Source organism: Stenella coeruleoalba (genome assembly GCF_951394435.1).
Source record: "Stenella coeruleoalba genome assembly, chromosome: 3".
Taxonomy (NCBI): Eukaryota; Metazoa; Chordata; class Mammalia; order Artiodactyla; family Delphinidae; genus Stenella; species Stenella coeruleoalba.
In genome coordinates this window covers 59,029,269-59,050,025 of record NC_137148.1, presented here as the reverse complement: position 1 = coordinate 59,050,025, position 20,757 = coordinate 59,029,269, and the positions used below count along the sequence as shown (strand labels likewise).

At 35.4% G+C, this 20,757-nt stretch overlaps 1 protein-coding gene across 2 annotated transcripts in view; it reads left to right on the top strand.

Moving 5' to 3' along the window:
• Window positions 1-20,757, top strand: part of CERT1 (ceramide transporter 1) — a gene marked incomplete at its 5' end in the record, with an annotated part of 128,930 nt that overhangs the window by 96,981 nt on the left and 11,192 nt on the right. The window contains 6 exons of one of the 2 annotated variants that reach the window (XM_079916452.1): window positions 1,874-1,960; window positions 4,052-4,144; window positions 4,651-4,728; window positions 11,026-11,121; window positions 18,713-18,845; window positions 19,692-19,762. In XM_079916452.1, coding sequence (XP_079772578.1) covers window positions 1,874-1,960; window positions 4,052-4,144; window positions 4,651-4,728; window positions 11,026-11,121; window positions 18,713-18,845; window positions 19,692-19,762 — 558 coding nt within the window. The remainder of the gene's footprint in view (window positions 1-1,873; window positions 1,961-4,051; window positions 4,145-4,650; window positions 4,729-11,025; window positions 11,122-18,712; window positions 18,846-19,691; window positions 19,763-20,757) is intronic. The other variant, XM_079916451.1, reaches the window with a different exon arrangement.

Genomic DNA, 20,757 nt, shown 5'->3' with positions numbered 1-20,757 from the left:
GGTGGTGCCCCCTCCCTTTTTGACCTCCAAGGAGCCTTTCTGTGCATGTGTAGTCAGGGAGGTCTCCTGACTTCAAGAATGAGAAATATGTGTTCTCTTATCTTCTATCTGGGCAGGGCCCAGCCTCCTCCTCCTATTTTCATCATAGAGTATCCACAGAGAACGAACTCCAGCTGTTTGCCCCAGGGGCCCATCTATCTCCTGCCTCAAGTTTAATAGTAATATGAAGCTGCTGTAGAGAGGGATATTTCCCCCTCTGCCCCTCTTCAGTTCTTGTGGCTGGACTAATAATAAAATGGACACAAGATAGATTAATAGGAGAAAAACAAATTTTAATTCATGTGTGTGTGGGTCCCACAGAAATGGGACCAAAACAGTGGCCAAAGCAGGCAGGTTTTATACTCTCAACAAAGAAACAACAAAGTTGTGAGGGCAAAGAAACTTAGGTTTGGGGTGCCCAATTAGTGAAAAATCTAAACAGAGTTTGGACTTGGAGTAGTAAATTTAAAATGTAACAAGATTTGTTTATATAGGTTTCCTGCTTCTCAGACCAGATTCCCTATCTTTGACAATAATGGTGTCCTACCTCCAGATGCAGGGAATACACATTTCACATGAGATTTGTTTCCTGCTTTCAGGGAGACAGGAGTGTCTCCTGTGGCACTGGCCATTTCTTGAGTAACCTTAATTCAAAATAATCAATGTGCCACTGAGGCACATTTTGGGGTAGCCTACTCTGGGCCCCAACAAAGCTATTGTTCCACTTATAGTCCACTTAAATTTGTTTTAACACAGCAAGATACACACATAGCTTGCTTGTTTCCATTTTGCTATTGTTCTTTATATTTTTATCTTCTGATACAGCTGAGGTTCTACTTGCATTAGAACTACTTGGAGGACTTATTAAACACGCATATTCCTGGCTCCACCCAAGACCTACTGCAAAGTAATTTCTGCGAATGGGGGCCTGGGAATTTTCATTTTAACAGGTTCCCCAGGCAGTTCCCCAAGTGATTGAGAACCACTGCTCTACCATTCTAAGCAGGCTTTCAAGCATCAGTTCAACTTTTTTTTCTCTATGATATTATTGTCTTTGCTTATAGGAAGGTTCCCCTCAGAAGCCCTATCTGAACTTCTCATTGGCTATAGATCTGCAACTTTGTACTTAAAACCTTCCTGCAATTTTATATGGTTTCCGTCGATAAGTCCTCAAGTCACAGGTACTCAGCTCTGCCACTGTACCATGAAAACAGATATAAACCATACATGAATGAACATGATTATATTCCAATAAAGCTTTATTTAAAATTCATATAATTCCCACATGTCATGAATTTTTTTTTTTTTTTTTAACTTTTTCCTTTTTTTTTGGGCCATGCCACTCAGCTTGTGGGATCTTAGTTCCCTGACCAGGGATTGAACCTGGGCCCTCAGCAGTGAAAGCACAGAGTCCTAACCACTGGACCGCCAGGGAATTCCCCATGAAATCTTGTTATTGTTTCCCAGCCATTTAGAAATGAAATTCTGAGCTTAAAGCCCATTCTGAAAGTAGGCAGTAGACTAGAATTGACCCACAGGCCATAGTTCACCAACCCCCTGCTCTAGATTGTTGCCCTAACACAGTGTCGGTCAATATACAGTACGTATTTGAGTACTGAGTGAGTGAATTAATTGTAACACTCTGTGCACTGATTTTGCACAGAGCAATATGTTGTTCATCTTTGTGATAATATTACCTAGTGTACTAACTGGTTCAGAAATGTTTGTCAGCTCACTTTTCAACTTTCTCCTAGAGTTAATGCCATGCCAGGGTTATCAATGTTTTCTATTTTCTTGAATCAACAGCTTTTTTTTCCCCTGTATGTCTGAATAGGAAGGCCCAAACAGTTTGATTAATGAGGAAGAGTTCTTTGATGCTGTGGAAGCTGCTCTTGACAGGCAAGATAAAATAGAAGAACAGGTATGTATATTATTAAAAATTATTAAAAATCCTTGATGTATGTTATTCATATAAATAGAATTTGAAATCATGATCCTAATAACCTAAAAATGAACTCTCGTCTACAGTGAGTCACAAATGTAGAAGAATCTTTATAAGTCACTTTATTGACCAATTTCCAAGCAATAGAAAGAAGACTAATGATTGTTTAAAGCAGGCATGCATAATTAACATGAATTAAATGGAAATATTCTGCCTGTTCCCCTTGAAGTATCCAACCTATTATCATTCTGTTAATACAAAGTATATATTTGCTCTGAGTAAAACAGTCTCTTTGAATTTCTCTTCACCACCAAGTGCCATATGAATTCAAAAGGAAGATGACCAAGAATTTATTTTTCTTCTATGTTAGTACCATTCAGTTTCTATTATTAACTCATTTATTGCTTTCACTACCTTCACCTTAATTACTTCCTCACTTTTAACTTTGCTCAGTGTTTTTTCATCATTAAATTCACAGCAGTTATACCCAGCTCCTTCTGTGGAAATTGAAGGAAGGCATTTCTAAAACCCTTTAACTCTAGTGTCAAGATTAATTTGAGCCTTTACCTTTAATTCTGCAACAATGCAGTTACCATATATTACCACTAGATGGTACTTAAAGATGAATTTTAGTTATTCTTCTCAAGACTTTAAGCATCTTGCAAATAAATCATATGTGTATCAGTTTTATACTACAAATTAACTTGCATAGAAGAATTGGCTTGTTTATTCCCTCTGATTGCTAGGGCAGTCATGGCTATTATGCCCATTTACTGATCTATCTATCCGAGGGTAAGTCATCTGCAATAGTGGCTGTTTGCTTTTCATGCTTATTTTTCCCCTGTTTTTTATCAATGATGAAAAGTTTGTCACATTAATTTATAAAAGCTTACTGCTCATTTTTTATACCCAAAAGATGCTACACAGCACTCAATAGAACTATCAGTTCCTAAATAAGGTCTAATTTTGGATGCCAAAAATATCTGAAATAGCATCATTGTATTTGGTTTTTTAGGGTGTTTTGGGTGTTCTTTTTTTTTTCCCCTTCACTGTGTTTTCACTTTTGTTTTAATCTAAGATGTGTTATTTCGTGAAGAATAGCAAACTGTGAGGTCAAGACAAGTTAGTCTTAGTTTTGCCAGTAACTGTGTAGCTCTAAACATATCACTTAAATCCTCTGGGCCTTGGTTTTCTAATCTGAAACAAGGAGTTGGACAAGATGATTCAGATCATCCCTTCTGGCTCTAAAATGCTCCTCCACTGAGTATCAATATGGTGGTTGAGCTGGAGTTGAAGAGAATCAATAAAAACTTCTGTATGCTTTAGAAAAAAGAAATATTCACAGGGCGATCAACTCATTTAATATCAGTCTATTCCTGACACTCTACTAGATAAAAACAAGTCATTAAACAGACCATGATTTTCTTTGCCTGAGAGCCAGGCACGTTGATATGACAAAGATAATCACACACACAATACAGCATAGTTTCTGGTACAGTATATTTAGTAAATATTTATTGAACAAGTGAGAAGAAACTAGGCAAGCTGAGAAGGAGGCAAGAGGTTAAGTGGCAGCTTAACAAGAGTGAGGTGATGGGATGAAGGCAGAATACCTTCATGGAAAGGAGACAAAGATATACATGATATGTTCTTTTGAACATAACTGAAGCAAACAGTGATTATTGGTTCAAATAATACAGCCCTCCAAGGCCCTGATGATGTGGAATGATTGGAATAATTTGGCCAGAGTTAGGATAAGAAAATTATTTTGGTAGCAGTGTTAAGGTTGATTCATGGTAAATGGTGCCATGCTAGTATTGGAAATCCTGACTGGGAGCAAAAATAAAAGAACTAATCCTTGGTAGTGTCTACGGAATCCAAAAGAAGAAAATTGGGATACATGAAGTGTCAAGATTTGGCAAGGCTTGTATCTTTGTATCTTTAGAGTAACTTCATAATTCAAATATTTATAAGAACTAAAGTATTCAGTAATTAAATGTTATATTATCCATTCTTAAGCTGCAAAATACACTTCGAAACCTTCCCATTTAACATTATATGTTTTCTTAGTCACAGAGTGAAAAGGTCAGGTTACATTGGCCTACTTCAATGCCATCTGGAGATGCCTTTTCTTCTGTGGGGACTCATAGATTTGTCCAAAAGGTAAGCTAATGTCACAGTTCACTAAAAGTATATGCTATATTTTTCTTCACTGTTGACGAAACTATCCTGTTATATAAAGTCTTTTTCCTTTTCTTGAATTTAAGTAATGAGATTTTTTGGTATTACATGTTTTCTTCCATATACATCCTCCAGAACTGCTAGAAATCTTCTGAACATAATGTTCTTTCTTTTTTATTTAAGGGGGAAAGAAGGGTGGGGGAATAGGGAGTAGCTTGTCCAAAATAGTTAACCAGAAGCATAGCCAGTGATATTAGATCTCTTTTTCCTTTGGGGTTAAGTGGTATTATTTTGTATTATTGGAAGCACTGCATTCGATTCTGGAGCATAACACATAATAGGTGCATGAAGTCAGCACTTGCTGCTGAGCTTGTTTCATATAGTGCTTTGTTCTCTCTTTCTTTATCTTGTGTTTGGAAGTTGGTACTGAATGCTCTGTTGTGCCTTTGTTCTGATTACTTGGTTTTTTCTTTGTCTGTCTCTGGTAGCCCTATAGTCGCTCTTCCTCCATGTCTTCCATTGATCTAGTCAGTGCCTCTGACGATGTTCACAGATTCAGCTCCCAGGTACTGTATGAATGTATAGAGTGGACTTGAGACTTTCTGTGCTATATTTCAGCCTGCTTTCCCAGTTCCTAGAAATCTTTTGGTTAGGCCACTTGTTTTGGTTTTGAATTTTAAATAGTAACATCAAGCATTAAAGAAAGCCTTCCTTATCTGCTAAATAGTTCCTCTGCCAGGCTTGCATGTGCCCTTTGTATCCTCTATTGTGAATAGCTTGGAATTTCGCCATATAGGAGATACTCCTGAAAGATTTCAAATTGAATTGAAACGAATAGAAGGTACCTGGTTTTTAACTATCCTGTGATATCTGTTTCTTCAGACAGGATTCAGCAACTTTTGTGGACATGGTCTATAGGATATGTTATAGCATTAAAGCAGGTTTCAAGCCTTACTTCTAACCTAATTTAAAATATTTCATAATATTTTCAACAGGGAAATAATTTTTTAAATAAAATTTGTCTCATTACCATTATACTAAGCTTCATTGAACAGGTTGCGTTTTGCTTTGGCAAATTATCCCTGGAAATGAGTATTCCAGTCCATATGATAAATCTATGGAAATTGATTTTAAATTATTTAGTATCAGCACGGGTTAGGAATTTAGGACAGGAAGCTGGATGCTTGCAGTCTCTGCCCTCATAATAAAATCAAAGTATCAATGGAGGAATATTTTTTTAGCATCAGCATTAGGTTAAAAATTTGTTTTTAATCTTCACATATTTGCCATTCAACTTTGTATTTTTATGGTGTTTGCATTTTATTGGATTGCAATATGTCATAGTATGTTAAGAACCTGAGCTCTGTAGTCAAAATGACCAAGTTTAAATCCGGTTTCCTGCATGATGTTTGACAACTTTTCTAACTCCTCTGTGCTTTGCTTCTGTCATCTAGCTAGGAATGTGATAGAGCTAGAACCTAGCATGTAGTAAGTGCTCAGTAAGTGAGCTTTTATCATTATAATATTATTTCTTTGAGCTAATCAAACTTATCTACATTATTTTTTCTCTATCAGAGTGTTCCAATAAAAAATTTTTAAGTCAGTTTAAAACAGGCATACAAATAAAATTTACATTAGTTTTCAACTATGTAATAAATAAGAAAATTAAGTTTAAGACTTAAATTTTTTTCTGACTTTTGTAGCTTTTTTTTTCCTTGAACATTTTTGGGAAAGAGATGCATCAGTTCCTCATCAGAAATTACCCTTAGCCAGATTTATTACAATATTTCTTACCTATTGCTCATTCATTTATGTATGCTTTTAAAATAGTGACATACTCACAATAAATCATTGACCAAACTAGATTATACTGGGAGACTTTGGTTTATTCTTAATTAAGCTCCACCTTGCATTAAAATAATAAATTAACAGACTAAAAGACATCAGTACTGGTCACCATTTTCCCTTAAAATATAGAAATATATAGGCTATAAATTTTTTAAAATGTAATGAGAGCAAGAAAAGAATTTGAGCCGCTGATAGGTGCCTAAGAATTAGGGCTTCAGAACCCAGACCTGGGCCTTAGCTATAGAGATATATAAAACAGCTGAAAGCCTTTGAATACAGGTGAACTATCACTGAGAAGCAGGTGTCCACATTTTTATAAGACTGTCAAATTGTAGCTTCTTTACCTAATTTTTTGTGTAACTTTTGTGTATAAGTTGAGAAAAATCTTTCTAGTATTTTTTTTCTAATGTATGATGTTTGTTATTGATCCGATTCTTTTTTTAAACTTTTGATTATTCTACTGTTTTATATTCCAGAAGAGGAAATGAAGGAAAACAGCATTGAGGTCTTCAAGTATTTATTTTCCTTGCTAAAGTATTTGTTGTCATTAGCAGACTTGGGCTCTGGCAGTTAACTATTGATTAATTTGGCTTTGCTATCTACTTATAAGTCTTGGCTCATGACTGTTTTGTTCTTGTTGAAATAATGGTCATAGTCCTGCTTGAGTAAGATACTTAAATGTAGAACTGAGAGATTCCCTGAAAATAACTTCAAATAAAATATGTGACTCTACTAGGAAATTAGTAGCAACACGTGAATCTGTATCTGTCTGATGGACAGATGTTGGAAATGAAGTAGCTCTCGATGAAAGTGTATAGAAATTAGGAAGGACTTAGATTTATAAATGGATCTTCTTGACCACATTTATTTCTATAACAGTTACCACCTAAAGATGTCACCTCAAAAATCAGAGGGAAATAAAAAGCATCCTTAGTTGGGGGAAAGAAAAAAAGAAAATCAAAGGGTGGGTAGTACATCTTGGGTTAATATATGATGAGCATCACCATTACAAAAACAATTCTGCGTAAAGCTTTTTCCCACTTTTGTGCATAGTAACATCATTGTTGTGGTAATTATTTATTTTACCCCTCCCTTTTTTATTGTATCAGTATAAGTAATAGAATGCTAATTTAGCTGAACTAGAAAGTAGAGTAAATAAAATTACTAGATCACTATTAATATTCTTATGCATATCCTTTTTCCACATATATGTAAATTAAATAAAATCAGTCACATATTGATTACACACACCTTAGTACTTGTTTTTTCCTGCCAAAGTGGGTAATTCTATATATACTGTTTTGTAACTAGCTGTTTTGTTTTTTTAAAGCACAAATATAATTAGACCCATGTTCCCATCAGTAAATATAGGTCTAGATCTCCTTGTCTGTTGTATGGATATGAATACTAGATTTACCTACTCACCTAATATTGAACATTTAGTTTATTTTCAGTTAGTCTCTGTTATTTAATAAATAGTGCTACATGGGCATCCTTGTATATACAGCATCCTTGTATGTACATCTTTGTACACTTATCCAATTATTTCCTTAGAATATATTTATAGAAGTAGAATTTTTAGGACAAAGGCCATGCACACACCCAAGTTTTTTATTCTTATTGCCAAACTGTTCATTAGAAAAGTTGAACCAGCTACACTCCCAGGTCGGTTTTCTTTTGCTATACTGACACTGAATATTATTATTCAGTTAATATTTGCCAATCTGATAGAATAAAAGTGTTATTTTTCTTCTCGGCTAATTGCATTTTTCAGTGAATTGGCTATTCATGTCCTTGACCATTTTTCTTTTGGGTTAACAGTACACTGTTAATTTGTTATTAATAAATTATTGTATCCAACAGATCCCTTTATGACTCTGTAACAATAAGCATAGCTGTATTCCTTTCATATGGGTAAGAAAAAGAGATCCAAGCTCTGTTTGAGCCCTTCTGAGACTTTTGCTCAATACAATTTTGTTGTACCATCAAAGGACAATTTTCTATTAAAGTTTCTATATTAATAATATTAGAAAGATCCAATTAGATCTAGCCTCCTAAAATGGCATACTGAGTGATTCAAATGTGAAGTGAAAGAAAAGGTAAGAATTGGAGTGCCATCACCTCTATTTCAAATCTGTTTTGTCTTCAGTTTTTTCATAGTTCATTTGGTATGAAGATGCTGTATGTAAGGTGCAAAAAAATCAAGGGCATGATTCCTGAAATTATGCTTAGTGTAAAATTCAGCCTTTTTTTTTTAAGCCTTGTTTTTTTAAGTGATAGATGTTTCTAGTAACATTTTCTAGTAATCAAATTTTGAACCTGATAAGGTAGAAAATTTGGCATATGTTTATTCTTGTCATCCAATTAATGGTCCCTAGTTTCCCACTTATTTTTGAGGTAGAGTCGTAACTGAAAACAGTAAATGGAGCATCTTTAGATTTATATCTGAAATGTGAGTGTGGTCACATGTGCCCACGTCATTGCCCCTATAGAAACATTGGCTACTGCATATTTTAACATAAAATTCGTAATAGTGAAATTTTACCAGTATCATCTTTCTTTTTAACCTTAATGTTATTACCTCGGGGAATATACCATAATGGATAAAGATTCCTTGATGAAGGCTTTCCAGACATGGTTAGTACAGTAATTGGGTACTTCGATAGTTTCATTAATTTCCTAGGAGCACAGTACTGAATACATCTTGTTTGTTTGTCTGTTGGACTTTTTCAAGCCCTCTTAAGGAAATAAATGAGGACAAAAGACTGAAAACTTTTCCATAGATGCAGTGGTAACTATTCTTTCATCTATCTAGAAAGACAATGTTGAATGCATTTACTGTACATTGTTTCAAACTTAAGTTACCTTCTATCAATTTGTATTTGTGGAATCTGGTTTCTATTTGCAATGAAGCATAAATCAAAAACACCTCGTTTTTCAAACATTTGAAATAACTAATTTAGGAATAATCTCCTAAACAGAAACACAATTACCTGCAATATTTTTCAACAAAAGAGCTAAATGGCACTGAAGTTTTTTTACACAGAACTCTCTTTGTTTTTTAGCAGAATAAAATCCTTAACATTCTTCTTTCACAAGTAATCCATTTAAAATAGGGCCTATTTGGGGGAAACATTTCTTTCTGCCTCTAATCTCATAATAAATATGGGTGTTCTTAACTCCCAGTGTCGTACCTAAAAGTACATACGTATTCAGATCTGAAGATTTTTTAAGATCTTGGGATCTAAAAATCATAAAAAAACTTTTCCCAATCATGATGTGACACAGACAAATGAATCAAGCCAGTGCTACTGTTGAGGCTTTATTTATGCATACTAACTGGGACTTTCTTTGTTCTTCGTCTTTTGGTAATAAAATATGTTTTGTATGTATTATTTGTAACTTGGAGTCCTACATTAGTCATCCTTACCCTCTCAAAGCAGATTTCAAAATTTTAGAGGCACAAAGGTTTTTTCCAGTCAGCCTCTGAAGTTATGTTTTCTAATTAAGGCTTTATAAAATTATAGAGGTACTAGTAGTCATGTTTTAAAATTTCTTTCAAGTCTGTAACCCAGCACCATTCACATTAAAGGTTATGAGTAAAGAAATAATATATTATGTAATGTTTATTTAGTACAAAACTAGATTGTAGAATTTCCTCATAATCATTTTTATCAAAAACTTTTCTGGTGATCATTGCCAATTAAAGAGATACTTAAAGCCATAACTACTTTCAGTAACCAAAATTGCATTCTGAAATCCAGAAAACTTGGTTTACACATCACAATAACATATTGATAACATCCTTTTATGTAGAAAAATTATATCCCCAGGGTGAATAATTTTAAGATCTCTGCCCCCAAAGTATTCATGTATTTATTTCAAAACACATGTAAACCTGGTTCTTACGTTTCCCTGACAAATGCAATAGACTTTATGTAAAATAAGTAATTAAACTTAGGAATAAATCTTAAAATTGAAGTATATAATATGCATATTTTTCAACTCTTTTCTGCCTTCTCTTAATAATATTACTAGGTAAACAAAATTATGAGTAAAAGCTCAGAAAATAGAACTTAGAAACTAAGTGTCTATGTGTAGATGGTAAAGGTGGCAGTTCCTTCAGAGATGATCTTTCTGTCACTTCAGTTCTGTTTAAAAATATGTTTCATAATAGGAAGGTTTCCAAAGAACACTTAAATGAAATCTTACCAATAAATCTGATTGAGGATTCTGGGAGTGTGAACTGTTTGACCTTATTTGCTTATAAAAGATGGGTAGGGGTAATTTGATAGTTAAAAGCAGAGGTTGCAATTTAAATTTAGTAAAAGAAATTTAGTAAGAAATTTAGTTAGAAATTTAGAAAGAATGAACTATTAATAAAAGGTGATAATTTGCAAATCTTTGTGTGTATGATTATTAGCATTGTCCCTAAAAGAGTTTAGACCAATGAAATTGGAATCAAATATGTAGAGGGATTGGTTATTTTTTAAGTTGGCTTATATTCATGATAAAAGAGGAGCTTATCAGTGAAATAACAAAAATCTTCTTACCTTTTTGTAGAGAAGTCTTGACAAATAACGAGCTTCCTAATATCTCTATATAGTCTTAAATATAGGAACATTGGACTAGGTCATCTCTTTGTGCCCCTTTTACCCTTAATGTTCCATGATTTTATGCTTTAAGACATTATCTCTGTAAGGATGCATTTTATGATGAAGGAATAATTATTTTTTTGGTCACTTGATGCACATTAGGCCAATATGTTATTAGAGTGAAGCACCTTCCTTCCCCGCATTTCTCCTTCCTGTCATTAACCTGGATATGATATCTGGAATGTGGACTAAAACTCTTCAACACTATATAAAACCTACTAACCTTTGTGCATTTGGTTGCTTAGCTTTCTAAGAACATCATTTCTGAACTGAAGTAAACTGAATACCATTCTGTTTTAGAGATTATGACATAGCTATTAATTGGAGGAGGATTCTTATGGCTCTATTTTTCTTTTTAAGGTTGAAGAGATGGTGCAGAACCACATGACTTACTCATTACAGGATGTAGGTGGAGATGCCAATTGGCAGTTGGTTGTAGAAGAAGGAGAAATGAAGGTAATTCCCAGTGTATTGTTGTAGGTTGCTAATTGCAGCCCTGTTGCAATCATACTATATTATTACTACTGATATAAGTAAGATAGCATTTAAAATTTTCTTTTAAATAAATTATTACATGTGATCAAAGAAGCACTAAATATTGAGAAATAAAATGTCCTTTTGCTTCCCTGGTTTAGCTTTTACATAATTTCTTTATGATCATAATATAAATCTGTGCACAGATCATTCTGTTTTACCTAGGCCATGGAGAAAATAGTTTGGGGGTTTCAGTATGAACAGGTCATAATTAGCTGATGTCTCTCTCTTCGGATATTTCTCTCTTTAAATATACTAAATGTTGTGCCCAGGTGTCACTTTTTTCCCTCTTTGGTCTGTACCTCACTTCTTGGTCTTTCTCTCACTGCATCTTTTTTTGATATTTGGACATTGGTTAGCTAATCTTGCTCACATCCCTAAACACAGAAGACAGTAAGCGCAAGGAACAAGAGATTGAGAGCTGGGTTGAAAAGCAGCAGCAGCAGCATTGAACTTTGGATTACTTCATGCCCAAGGTGCTATGCTAACAATAAAGAGATGTTTAATAAGACTCCCTGCAAGCTGAAACTTTGGTTGGAGAAAGAGGGCATTGACATTTAAAAGATTACTTAGGGCTTCCCTGGTGGCGTAGTGGTTGAGAGTCCGCCTGCCGATGCAGGGGACACGGGTTTGTGCCCCGGTCTGGGAAGATGAGTCCGCCTGCCGATGTAGGGGACACGGGTTCGTGCCCTGGTCCGGGAAGATCCCACATGCCGCGGAGCAGCTGGGCCTGTGAACCATGGCCGCTGAGCCTGCGTGTCTGAGCCTGTGCTCCGCAACGGGAGAGGCCACAACAGTGAGAGGCCGCATACCGCAAAAAAAAAAAAAAAAAAAAAAAAATTAGCTCCGTTGGATAACAGTGAGTGAAAAGTACAGGTGAATAGTGGAGAAAAATTGGAAAAGAAAGAGATCTCTGATTTGAGACAGATTGTTTTACACTGAGGAGCATTTGAACTATGTCTAGAAATGGAAACAAGGTTATGACAAAGGTGAGGTGAGGGCATTTTAGAAAAGAAATATAACATGAGCTAAAACTTCAAAGCAAATTTTGTATTCAGGAGTTTTGTATAGACTTTTGACCAGAATTATTCTAGCAAATGAGATACAATATTAGATGTTGGGATTTCCTCTCCTCCTGAATATGGAAGAAATTAAGAAATAAGATAGAGGAGATAGGCAAATGAGATACCAAAATGTTAGTTATAATTCTAATAAGCTGATTGGAGAGCATGAAGACCAGCTGCCATGAGGTCTTGCTAACATGTTACCCCAGAATTAAACATAGTACTTCTAAAAACTATTTTATTTATTTATTTTTGTCTGTGTCGGGTCTTAGTTGCAGCATATGGGATCTTTGTTGCAGCATGCGGGATCTTTCATTGCGGTGCGCAGGCTTCTCTCTAGTTGTGGCACACGGGCTCCAGAGCACATGGGCTCTATGGTTGCGGCACGTGGGCTCTCTGGTTGAAGCTTGGGGGCTCAGTAGTTACAGTGCACGGCATGTGGGATCTTAGTTCCCCACCAGGGATCGAACCCATGTCCCCTGCATTGGAAGGTGGATTCTTAACCACTGGACCACCAGGGAAGTTCCCTAAACATAATATTTCTGACATAGCTGGATAGTCCCAGGCCTTCCCCCACAAGAGCAAGCCCCAAAAGCAGACCAGCATACATCCTGTCCACAGGTGGAGGGGTTGAGCCAGGCCTTCCTAGTCTTCCTTCTGTGCTCACCATTCAGATGTCCCCATTTCCCCCCAAGGAGGAGGAAGTGAAAGGGTGAAGAGAAACCAGGATACTCTAGATGATGGTCTTCCACATGGAATGAGTGGTAGAGAAAAAGTTCTCCTACAACTTTAGAGAGAGAGAAATTGGGACTGGATTATGGGGAGTATAAAATAACCTACTAAACAGAATTTTCTGTTTTCTGTAGCAGTAGGCTAGCCATTGTACACAAAGTAACATTTTTGGAGGACTAGGCTGATAGGGATGAAACTAGAGACCAAGAAAACCACTTCAGAGAGTCAGGTATGAGGTCATGAAAGCTTACCTAAAAAAAGTATCCAGGGCTTCCCTGGTGGCACAGTGTTTAAGAATCCGCCTGCCAATGCAGGAGACACATGTTCGAGCTCTGGTCCAGGAAGATCCCACATGCCCCAGAGCAACTAAGCCCATGCACCACAACTGCTGAGCCCACACTCCACAACAAGAGAAGCCACAACAATGAGAAGCCCACGCACTGCAATAAAGAGTAGCCTCGTTCGCTGCAGCTAGAGAAAGCCCGCACACAGCAACAAAGACCCAACGCAGCCAAAAATAAAATAAATAAAATAAAAATTAAAAAAAAAAGTATCCAATAGTAGAAAAGTCTACTTTTCTACATCCATCTACTATGGATGTCTTATAGAAGATTAGTAATGAGCTTAATAACCACATGAAATGTGAGGGAAGGAATCAAAAGTCTAGAGTTCCCAGTTTCCATGACTGGGAAAATATCAGTCCCAATAGCATGAATAAGTATGTAAGGAAAGGTACTTTGGAGAGAGAGATTGTAAAAGAAAAATAATGTGAAATGCCTCACAGTGTTTGGCACCATAGGCACTCCATAAATTGAGAGCTGGTTTTCCCTGTGATAGCATGTTTATTCATTTTTCGAAAGAACTTACTACAGAGCTGTCTAAAGTAGCAAACCCTCTATAATTTTGAAGTAATTAATTTTGTTCAGCAGTTTATGTGTACAGTCTCAGTATTTAAAGCAAGATAGACCTTTTAGGTTTGCAGCCTCAGTATTTAAAAGCAAGACGTCATTGATTTTTAAGCGATTTTAGCTTTCCATCATTGGTTCAACAAATAATTGAGTGCCTACTGTGTTTCAGATACTGTTTTAGATGGTGGGGATACAACATTGATCAGAGCTGCCTTAAGTCATTTTCCCTAAGGAGATTATGTTCCAACTAGCTTTATTTGGCCTTCTTAGCCATGTTGAATGGTCTTTGAGAATGTTCAGTAAATAATGCCTAATTTAAATTGATATACTTACTCCTTCAACGACTCACAGTAATTTAGTCATTCATCATATATGCATATGTTTCATAGTTGGTGTTTACCTTGGATTTGTAGTTTTAAATATTTTTATGTGGTAATAATTTGAAATTTTAAACTTTTTGGCAGAATATTTATGTTCCATAAGTATATTTTCATACATAAAATTCTAAAAAGCTGCTAAATGATAAAACATGACTTCAAGTTTGTAGTTTTGGGGTTGGATTTTTTTTTTTAACATGTTTGGGTTTTTTTGATTGTTTTTTTAACATCTTTATTGAAGTATAATTGCTTTACAATGGTGTGTTAGTTTCTGCTTTATAACAAAGTGAAGCAGCTATACATATACATATATGCCCATATGTCCTCCCTCTTGCATCTCCCTCCCACCCTCCCTATTCCACCCCTCTAGGCGGTCACAAAGGACCAAGCTGATCTCCCTGTGCTATGTGGCTGCTTCCCACTAGCTATCTATTTTACATTTGGTAGTATTTATAAGTCCATGACACTCTCTCACTTCGTCGCAGCTTACCCTTCCCCCTCCCCGTGTCCTCAAGTCCATTCTCTATGTCTGCGTCTTTATTCCTGTTCTGCCCCTAGGTTCTTCAGAACCTTTTTTTTTTTTTTTTTTAGATTCCATATGTATGTGTTAACATATGGTATTTGTCTTTCTCTTTCTGACTTACTTCACTCTGTATGACAGACTCTAGGTCCATCCACCTCACTACAAATAACTCAATTTCGTTTCTTTTTATGGCTGAGTAATATTCCATTATATGTATATGTGCCACATCTTCTTTATCCATTCATCTGTCAGTGAACAATTAGGTTGCTTCCATGTCCTGGCTATTGTAAATAGAGCTGCAATGAACATTGTGGTACATGACTCTGAATTATGGTTTTCTCGGGGTATATACCCAGTAGTGGGATTGCTGGGTCATATGGTAGTTCTGTCTTTAGTTTTTTAAGGAACCTCCATACTGTTCTCCATAGTGGCTGTATCAATTTACATTCCCACCAACAGTGTAAGTGGGTTTCCTTCCCTCCACACCCTCTCCAGAATTTATTCTTTGTAGATTTTTTTGATGATGGCCATTCTGACTGGTGTGAGGTGATACCTCATTGTGGTATTGATTTGAATTTCTCTAATGATTAGTGATGTTGAGCATTCTTTCATGTGTTTGTTGGCAATCTGTATATCTTCTTTGGAGAAATGTGTATTTAGTTCTGCCCATTTTTGGATTGTGTTGTTTGTTTTTTTGATATTGAGTTGCATGAGCTGCTTGTAAATTTTGGAGATTAATCCTTTGTCAGTTGCTTCATTTGCAAATATTTTCTCCCATTGTGAGGGTTGTCTTTTCGTCTTCTTTATGGTTTCCTTTGCTGTGCAAAAGCTTTTAAGTTTCATAAGATCACATTTGTTTATTTTTGTTTTTATTCCATGTCTCTAGAAGGTGGGTCAGAAAGGATCTTGCTATGATTTATGTCAGAGAGTGTTCTGCCTATGTTTTCCTCTAAGAGTTTTATAGTGTCTGGCCTTACATTTAGGTCTTTAATCGTTTTTGAGTTTATTTTTGTGTATGGTGTTAGGGAGTTTTCTAATTTCACTCTTCTACATGTAGCTGTCCAGTTTTCCCAGCACCACTTATTGAAGAGGCTGTCTTTTCTCAATTGTATATTCTTGCCTCCTTTATCAAAAATAAGGTGACCATATGTGCATGGGTTTACCTCTGGGCTTTCTGTCCTGTTCCATTGATCTATATTTCTGTTTTTGTGCCAGTACCATACTGTCTTGATTACTGTAGCTAGGTAGTATAGTCTGAAGTCCAGGAGCCTGATTCCTCCAGCTCCATTTTTCTTTCTCAAGATTGCTTTGGCTCTTTGGGGTCTTTTGTGTTTCCATGCAAATTGTGAAATTTTTTCTTCTAGTTTTGTGAAAAATGCCATTGGTAGCTTGATAGGGATTGCATTGAATCTGTAGTCTTTGGGTAGTATAGTCATTTTCACAATGTTGATTCTTCCAATCCAAGAACATGGTTTATCTCTCCATCTATTTGTATCATCTTTAATTTCTCCCATCAGTGACATATAGTTTTCTGCATACAGGTCTTTTGTCTCCTTCAGTAGGTTTATTCCTAGGTATTTTTTTCTTTTTGTTGCAGTGGTAAATGGGAGTGTTTCCATAATTTCTCTTTCAGATTTTTCATCATTAGTGGATAGGAATGCAAGAGATTTCTGTGCATTAATTTTGTATCCTGCTACTCTACCAAATTCATTGATTAGCTCCAGTAGTATTCTGGTGGCATCTTCAGGATTCCTCTATGGATAGTATCATGTCATCTGCAAACAGTGACAGCTTTACTTCTTCTTTTCCGATTTGGATTCCTTTTATTTCTTTTTCTTCTCTGATTGCTGTGGCTAAAACTTCCAAAACTATGTTGAATAATAGTGGTGAGAGTGGGCAACCTTGTCTTGTTCCTGATCTTAGTGGAAATGGTTTCAGTTTTTCACCATTGAGGACGATGTTGGCTGTGGGTTTGTCATATATGGCCTTTATTATGTTGAGGTAAGTTCCCTCTATGCCTACTTTCTGCAGGGTTTTTATTATAAATGGGTGTTGAATTTTGTCAGAAGCCTTTTCTGCATCTATTGAGATGATCATATGGTTTTTCTCCTTCAATTTGTTAATATGGTGTATCACATTGATTGATTTGTGTTTATTGCAGAATCCTTGCATTCCTGGGATAAACCCCACTTGATCATCATGGTGTATGATCCTTTTAATGTGCTGTTGGATTCTGTTTGCTTGTATTTTGTTGAGGATTTTTGCATCTGTATTCATAAGTCATATTGGCCTGTAATTCTCTTTCTTTGTGACATCTTTGTCTGGTTTTGGTATCAGGGTGATGGTGGCCTCGTAGAATGAGTTTGGGAGTGTCCCTCCCTGTGCTGTATTTTGGAAGAGTTTGAGAAGGATAGGTGTTAGCTCTCCTCCAAATGTTTGATAGAATTCGCCTGTGAGCCTTCTGGTCCTGGACTTTTGTTTGTTGGAAGATTTTTAATCACAGTTTCAATTTCAGTGCTTGTGATTGGTCTGTTTATATTTTCTATTTCTTCCTGGTTCAGTCTCTGAAGGTTGTACTTTTCAAAGAATTTGTCCATTTCTTCCAGATTGTCCATTTTATTGGCATATAGTTGCTTGTAGTAATCTCTCACGATCCTTTGTATTTCTGCAGTGTCAGTTGTTACTTCTCCTTTTTCATTTCTAATTCTATTGATTTGAGTCTTCTCCCTTTTTTTCTTAATGAGTCTGGCTAATGGATTATCAATTTTGTTTATCAATTTTGTTTATCTTCTCAAAGAGCCAGCTTTTAGTTTTATTGATCTTTGCTATTGTTTCCTTCATTTCTTTTTCTTTTATTTCTGATCTGATCTTTATGATTTCTTTCCTTCTGCTAACTTTGGGGGTTGTTTTTGGTTCTTCTTTCTCTAATTGCTTTAGGTGTAAGGTTAGGTTGTTTATTTGAGATGTTTCTTGTTTCTTCAGGTAGGATTGTATTGCTATAAACTTCCCTCTTAGAACTGCTTTTGCTGCATCCCATAGGTTTTGGGTTGTAATGTTTTCATTGTCATTTGTTTCTAGGTATTTTTGATTTCCTCTTTGATTTCTTCAGTGATCTCTTGGTTATTAAGTAGTGTATTGTGCAGCCTCCATGTGTTTGTATTTTTTACAGATTTTTTCCTGTAATTGGTATCTAGTCTCATAGCGTTGTGATCGGAAAAGATACTTGATACGATTTCAATTTTCTTAAATTTACCGGGGCTTGATTTGTGACCCAAGATATGATCTGTCCTAGAGAATGTTCCATGAGCACTTGAGAAGAAAGTGTATTCTGTTGTTTTTGGTTGGAATGTCCTATAAATATCAATTAAGTCCATCTTGTTTAATGTATCATTTAAAGCTTGTGTGTCCTTATTTATTTTCATTTTGGATGATCTTTCCACTGGTGAAAGTGGGCTGTTAAAGTCCCCTACTATGATTGTGTTACTGTCGATTTCCCCTTTTATGGCTGTTAGCATTTGCCTTATGTGTTGAGGTGCTCCTATGTTGGGTGCATAAATATTTACAACTGTTGAAGATCTTCTTCTTGGATTGATCCCTTGATCATTATGTAGTGTCCTTCTTTGTCTCTTGTAATAGTCTTTATTTTAAAGTCTATTTTGTCTGATATGAGAATTGCTACTCCAGCTTTCTTTTGATTTCCATTTACATGGAATATCTTTTCCCATCCCCTCTCTTTCAGTCTGTATGTGTCCCTAGGTCTGAAGTAGGTCTCTTGTAGACAGCATACATACAGGTCTTGTGTTTCGTATCCATTCAGCCAGTCTGTGTCTTTTGGTTGAAGCATTTAATCCATTTACATTTAAGGTAGTTATCAATATGTATTAACATGTTTTAAAATATATCCTCTAGGTATACAGAAGAGAAGTAGAAGAAAACGGGATTGTTTTGGATCCTTTGAAAGCTACCCACGCAGTTAAAGGTGTTACAGGACATGAGGTCTGCAATTACTTCTGGAATGTTGATGTTCGCAATGATTGGGAAAGTAAGCTGCCATTATTAGTATATTTTGATAAAATTATTAGTTTGAATTTAATACCAAATCTAACCTGGCTTTCTACATCTGATCTATGGTTTGCAAAGTCAATATAGAAAATATCTGGAGAATCGTATAGGGAACTGATAATACCTTACATTTAAATAGAGCTTTTCACTGTACAGAATGCTTCTCAGTAAGGTATAGCATTTGATCTATTACCTTAATAATCCTGTGTGATAGGTAGGTGATAAAGTAAAATTCAGATAGCTCAAGTGACTTGTCATAGATCACAGAACTAATTATTGGAAAAGCCAGGACTGAAATAAAAGGTTTCTGTTGTATCATCTTCTCTTTTCCTAGACTGTTTTGTTTCCATCATAAATTGTAGATGAATCCTGCTGTGGTTTGTTTAGAGTTATTTGATCCCCTCAGGCATCAAATTTCATAAATATGGGTACTTCTGAACAACATGTTTATCAATGGCAGTTTGACACTCTCACAAACATAGTCACCTAAACCTAAATAGAACAGCTTATTCAGCTTCAATAAATTAAGGATTATAGGGAGGGGAGGGGTCATAGTGTTAGGGAATAATTTGTGCCCTAGTAATGAAATGGTGATTAGAATTGCTTTCTTGCGATGGAAGCTAATGAGATTTCCTGGTGATTAGGTCTCACAGCCACCACCTGTAGCCCTAATACTAAACTGCTTTCCATTTGGACTTAGCCTATGTAGGGCAGGATCCTGTTCATTTTACTATAATGTCCATTCGTAATTGACTTTCTCAATAATCACATTCTGGGAAAAGGTAATATATCTTTTTTGACTACTAACATTTTTTCTTCATTGCAGCAACTATAGAAAACTTTCATGTGGTGGAAACATTAGCTGATAATGCAATCATCATTTATCAAACGCACAAGGTAAATATCTTTTCATCCCAAAAGGATTCCAGCGTAGTTCAAACAGAGACATATAAATTCTCTAAAGTAAAATTTGCGAGGAAATTAAGTGCCACAAAAGATTTAAAGACTTTATTAATAATTCATGAATTTCATGTATTTGAAAGGTAATTTCAGTTCATTTAAAGCAGAAATGGGTGAAAATAAGAACCTGAGAAATATCCAGAAACTGTGTTTGACAAAGATGTACAGTTAGTTCCGCAAACTTTTAAGTCTGAACAAGAAAGTACGAAAATCCACTTAAATGTTTTTCTAGCATCTAGTCTCTAGAGGAGATAGATGAATTACCAAATATGAAAGTGAATCAGTTTCCTGTGAGAATAATAAGGAAATGCAAAGTATGTTATTAGTCTATGTTAAGACTCAGAAGTAAAGGTGATCTAAGTAGATTATCTGACATCAAGGGAAAATTGCTGAGCATCAGCTATTGAGAGGATGGTCATACACCAGAGCACAAAGAAACATTGTCATTTAAATGTTGCCTTTCACTTCATTTCTTCCTCTGTTAATGTAGATATTTAAATTATAGAATATTTATCTTATTCTGCTCTGTTTCCTTTCTGAAAATTGCCAAATATTATATTGAATAAACAATAATAAAATAAATTAAAAATTTGTAGAGATCTACCAAAAACAATATTGTATGTTATATAAGAAACATGATAATTCAGTAAGTACTTCATTTTTCTTTTTTAAAATAATTTTTAACTGAGCTGAATATTTGAAAATATTTTAGGTTTGCTGTGTATATCTTGAGCTCAGTCTTGTCATCTGAGCCATCTTATATTTAATGACTGTGACCTAGGCTTCCTTTTACATGACAGCTACTCAAGAAATGTATAACAATGAAGATTCTGTTTCAACCTACTGATTTAGGGGGGTCAAAAGTGAAGTCTAAAATTTAGTAGACTTTAAAATATTAGTTGTCCTGTAATTTGCAATGAAAATAAATGACC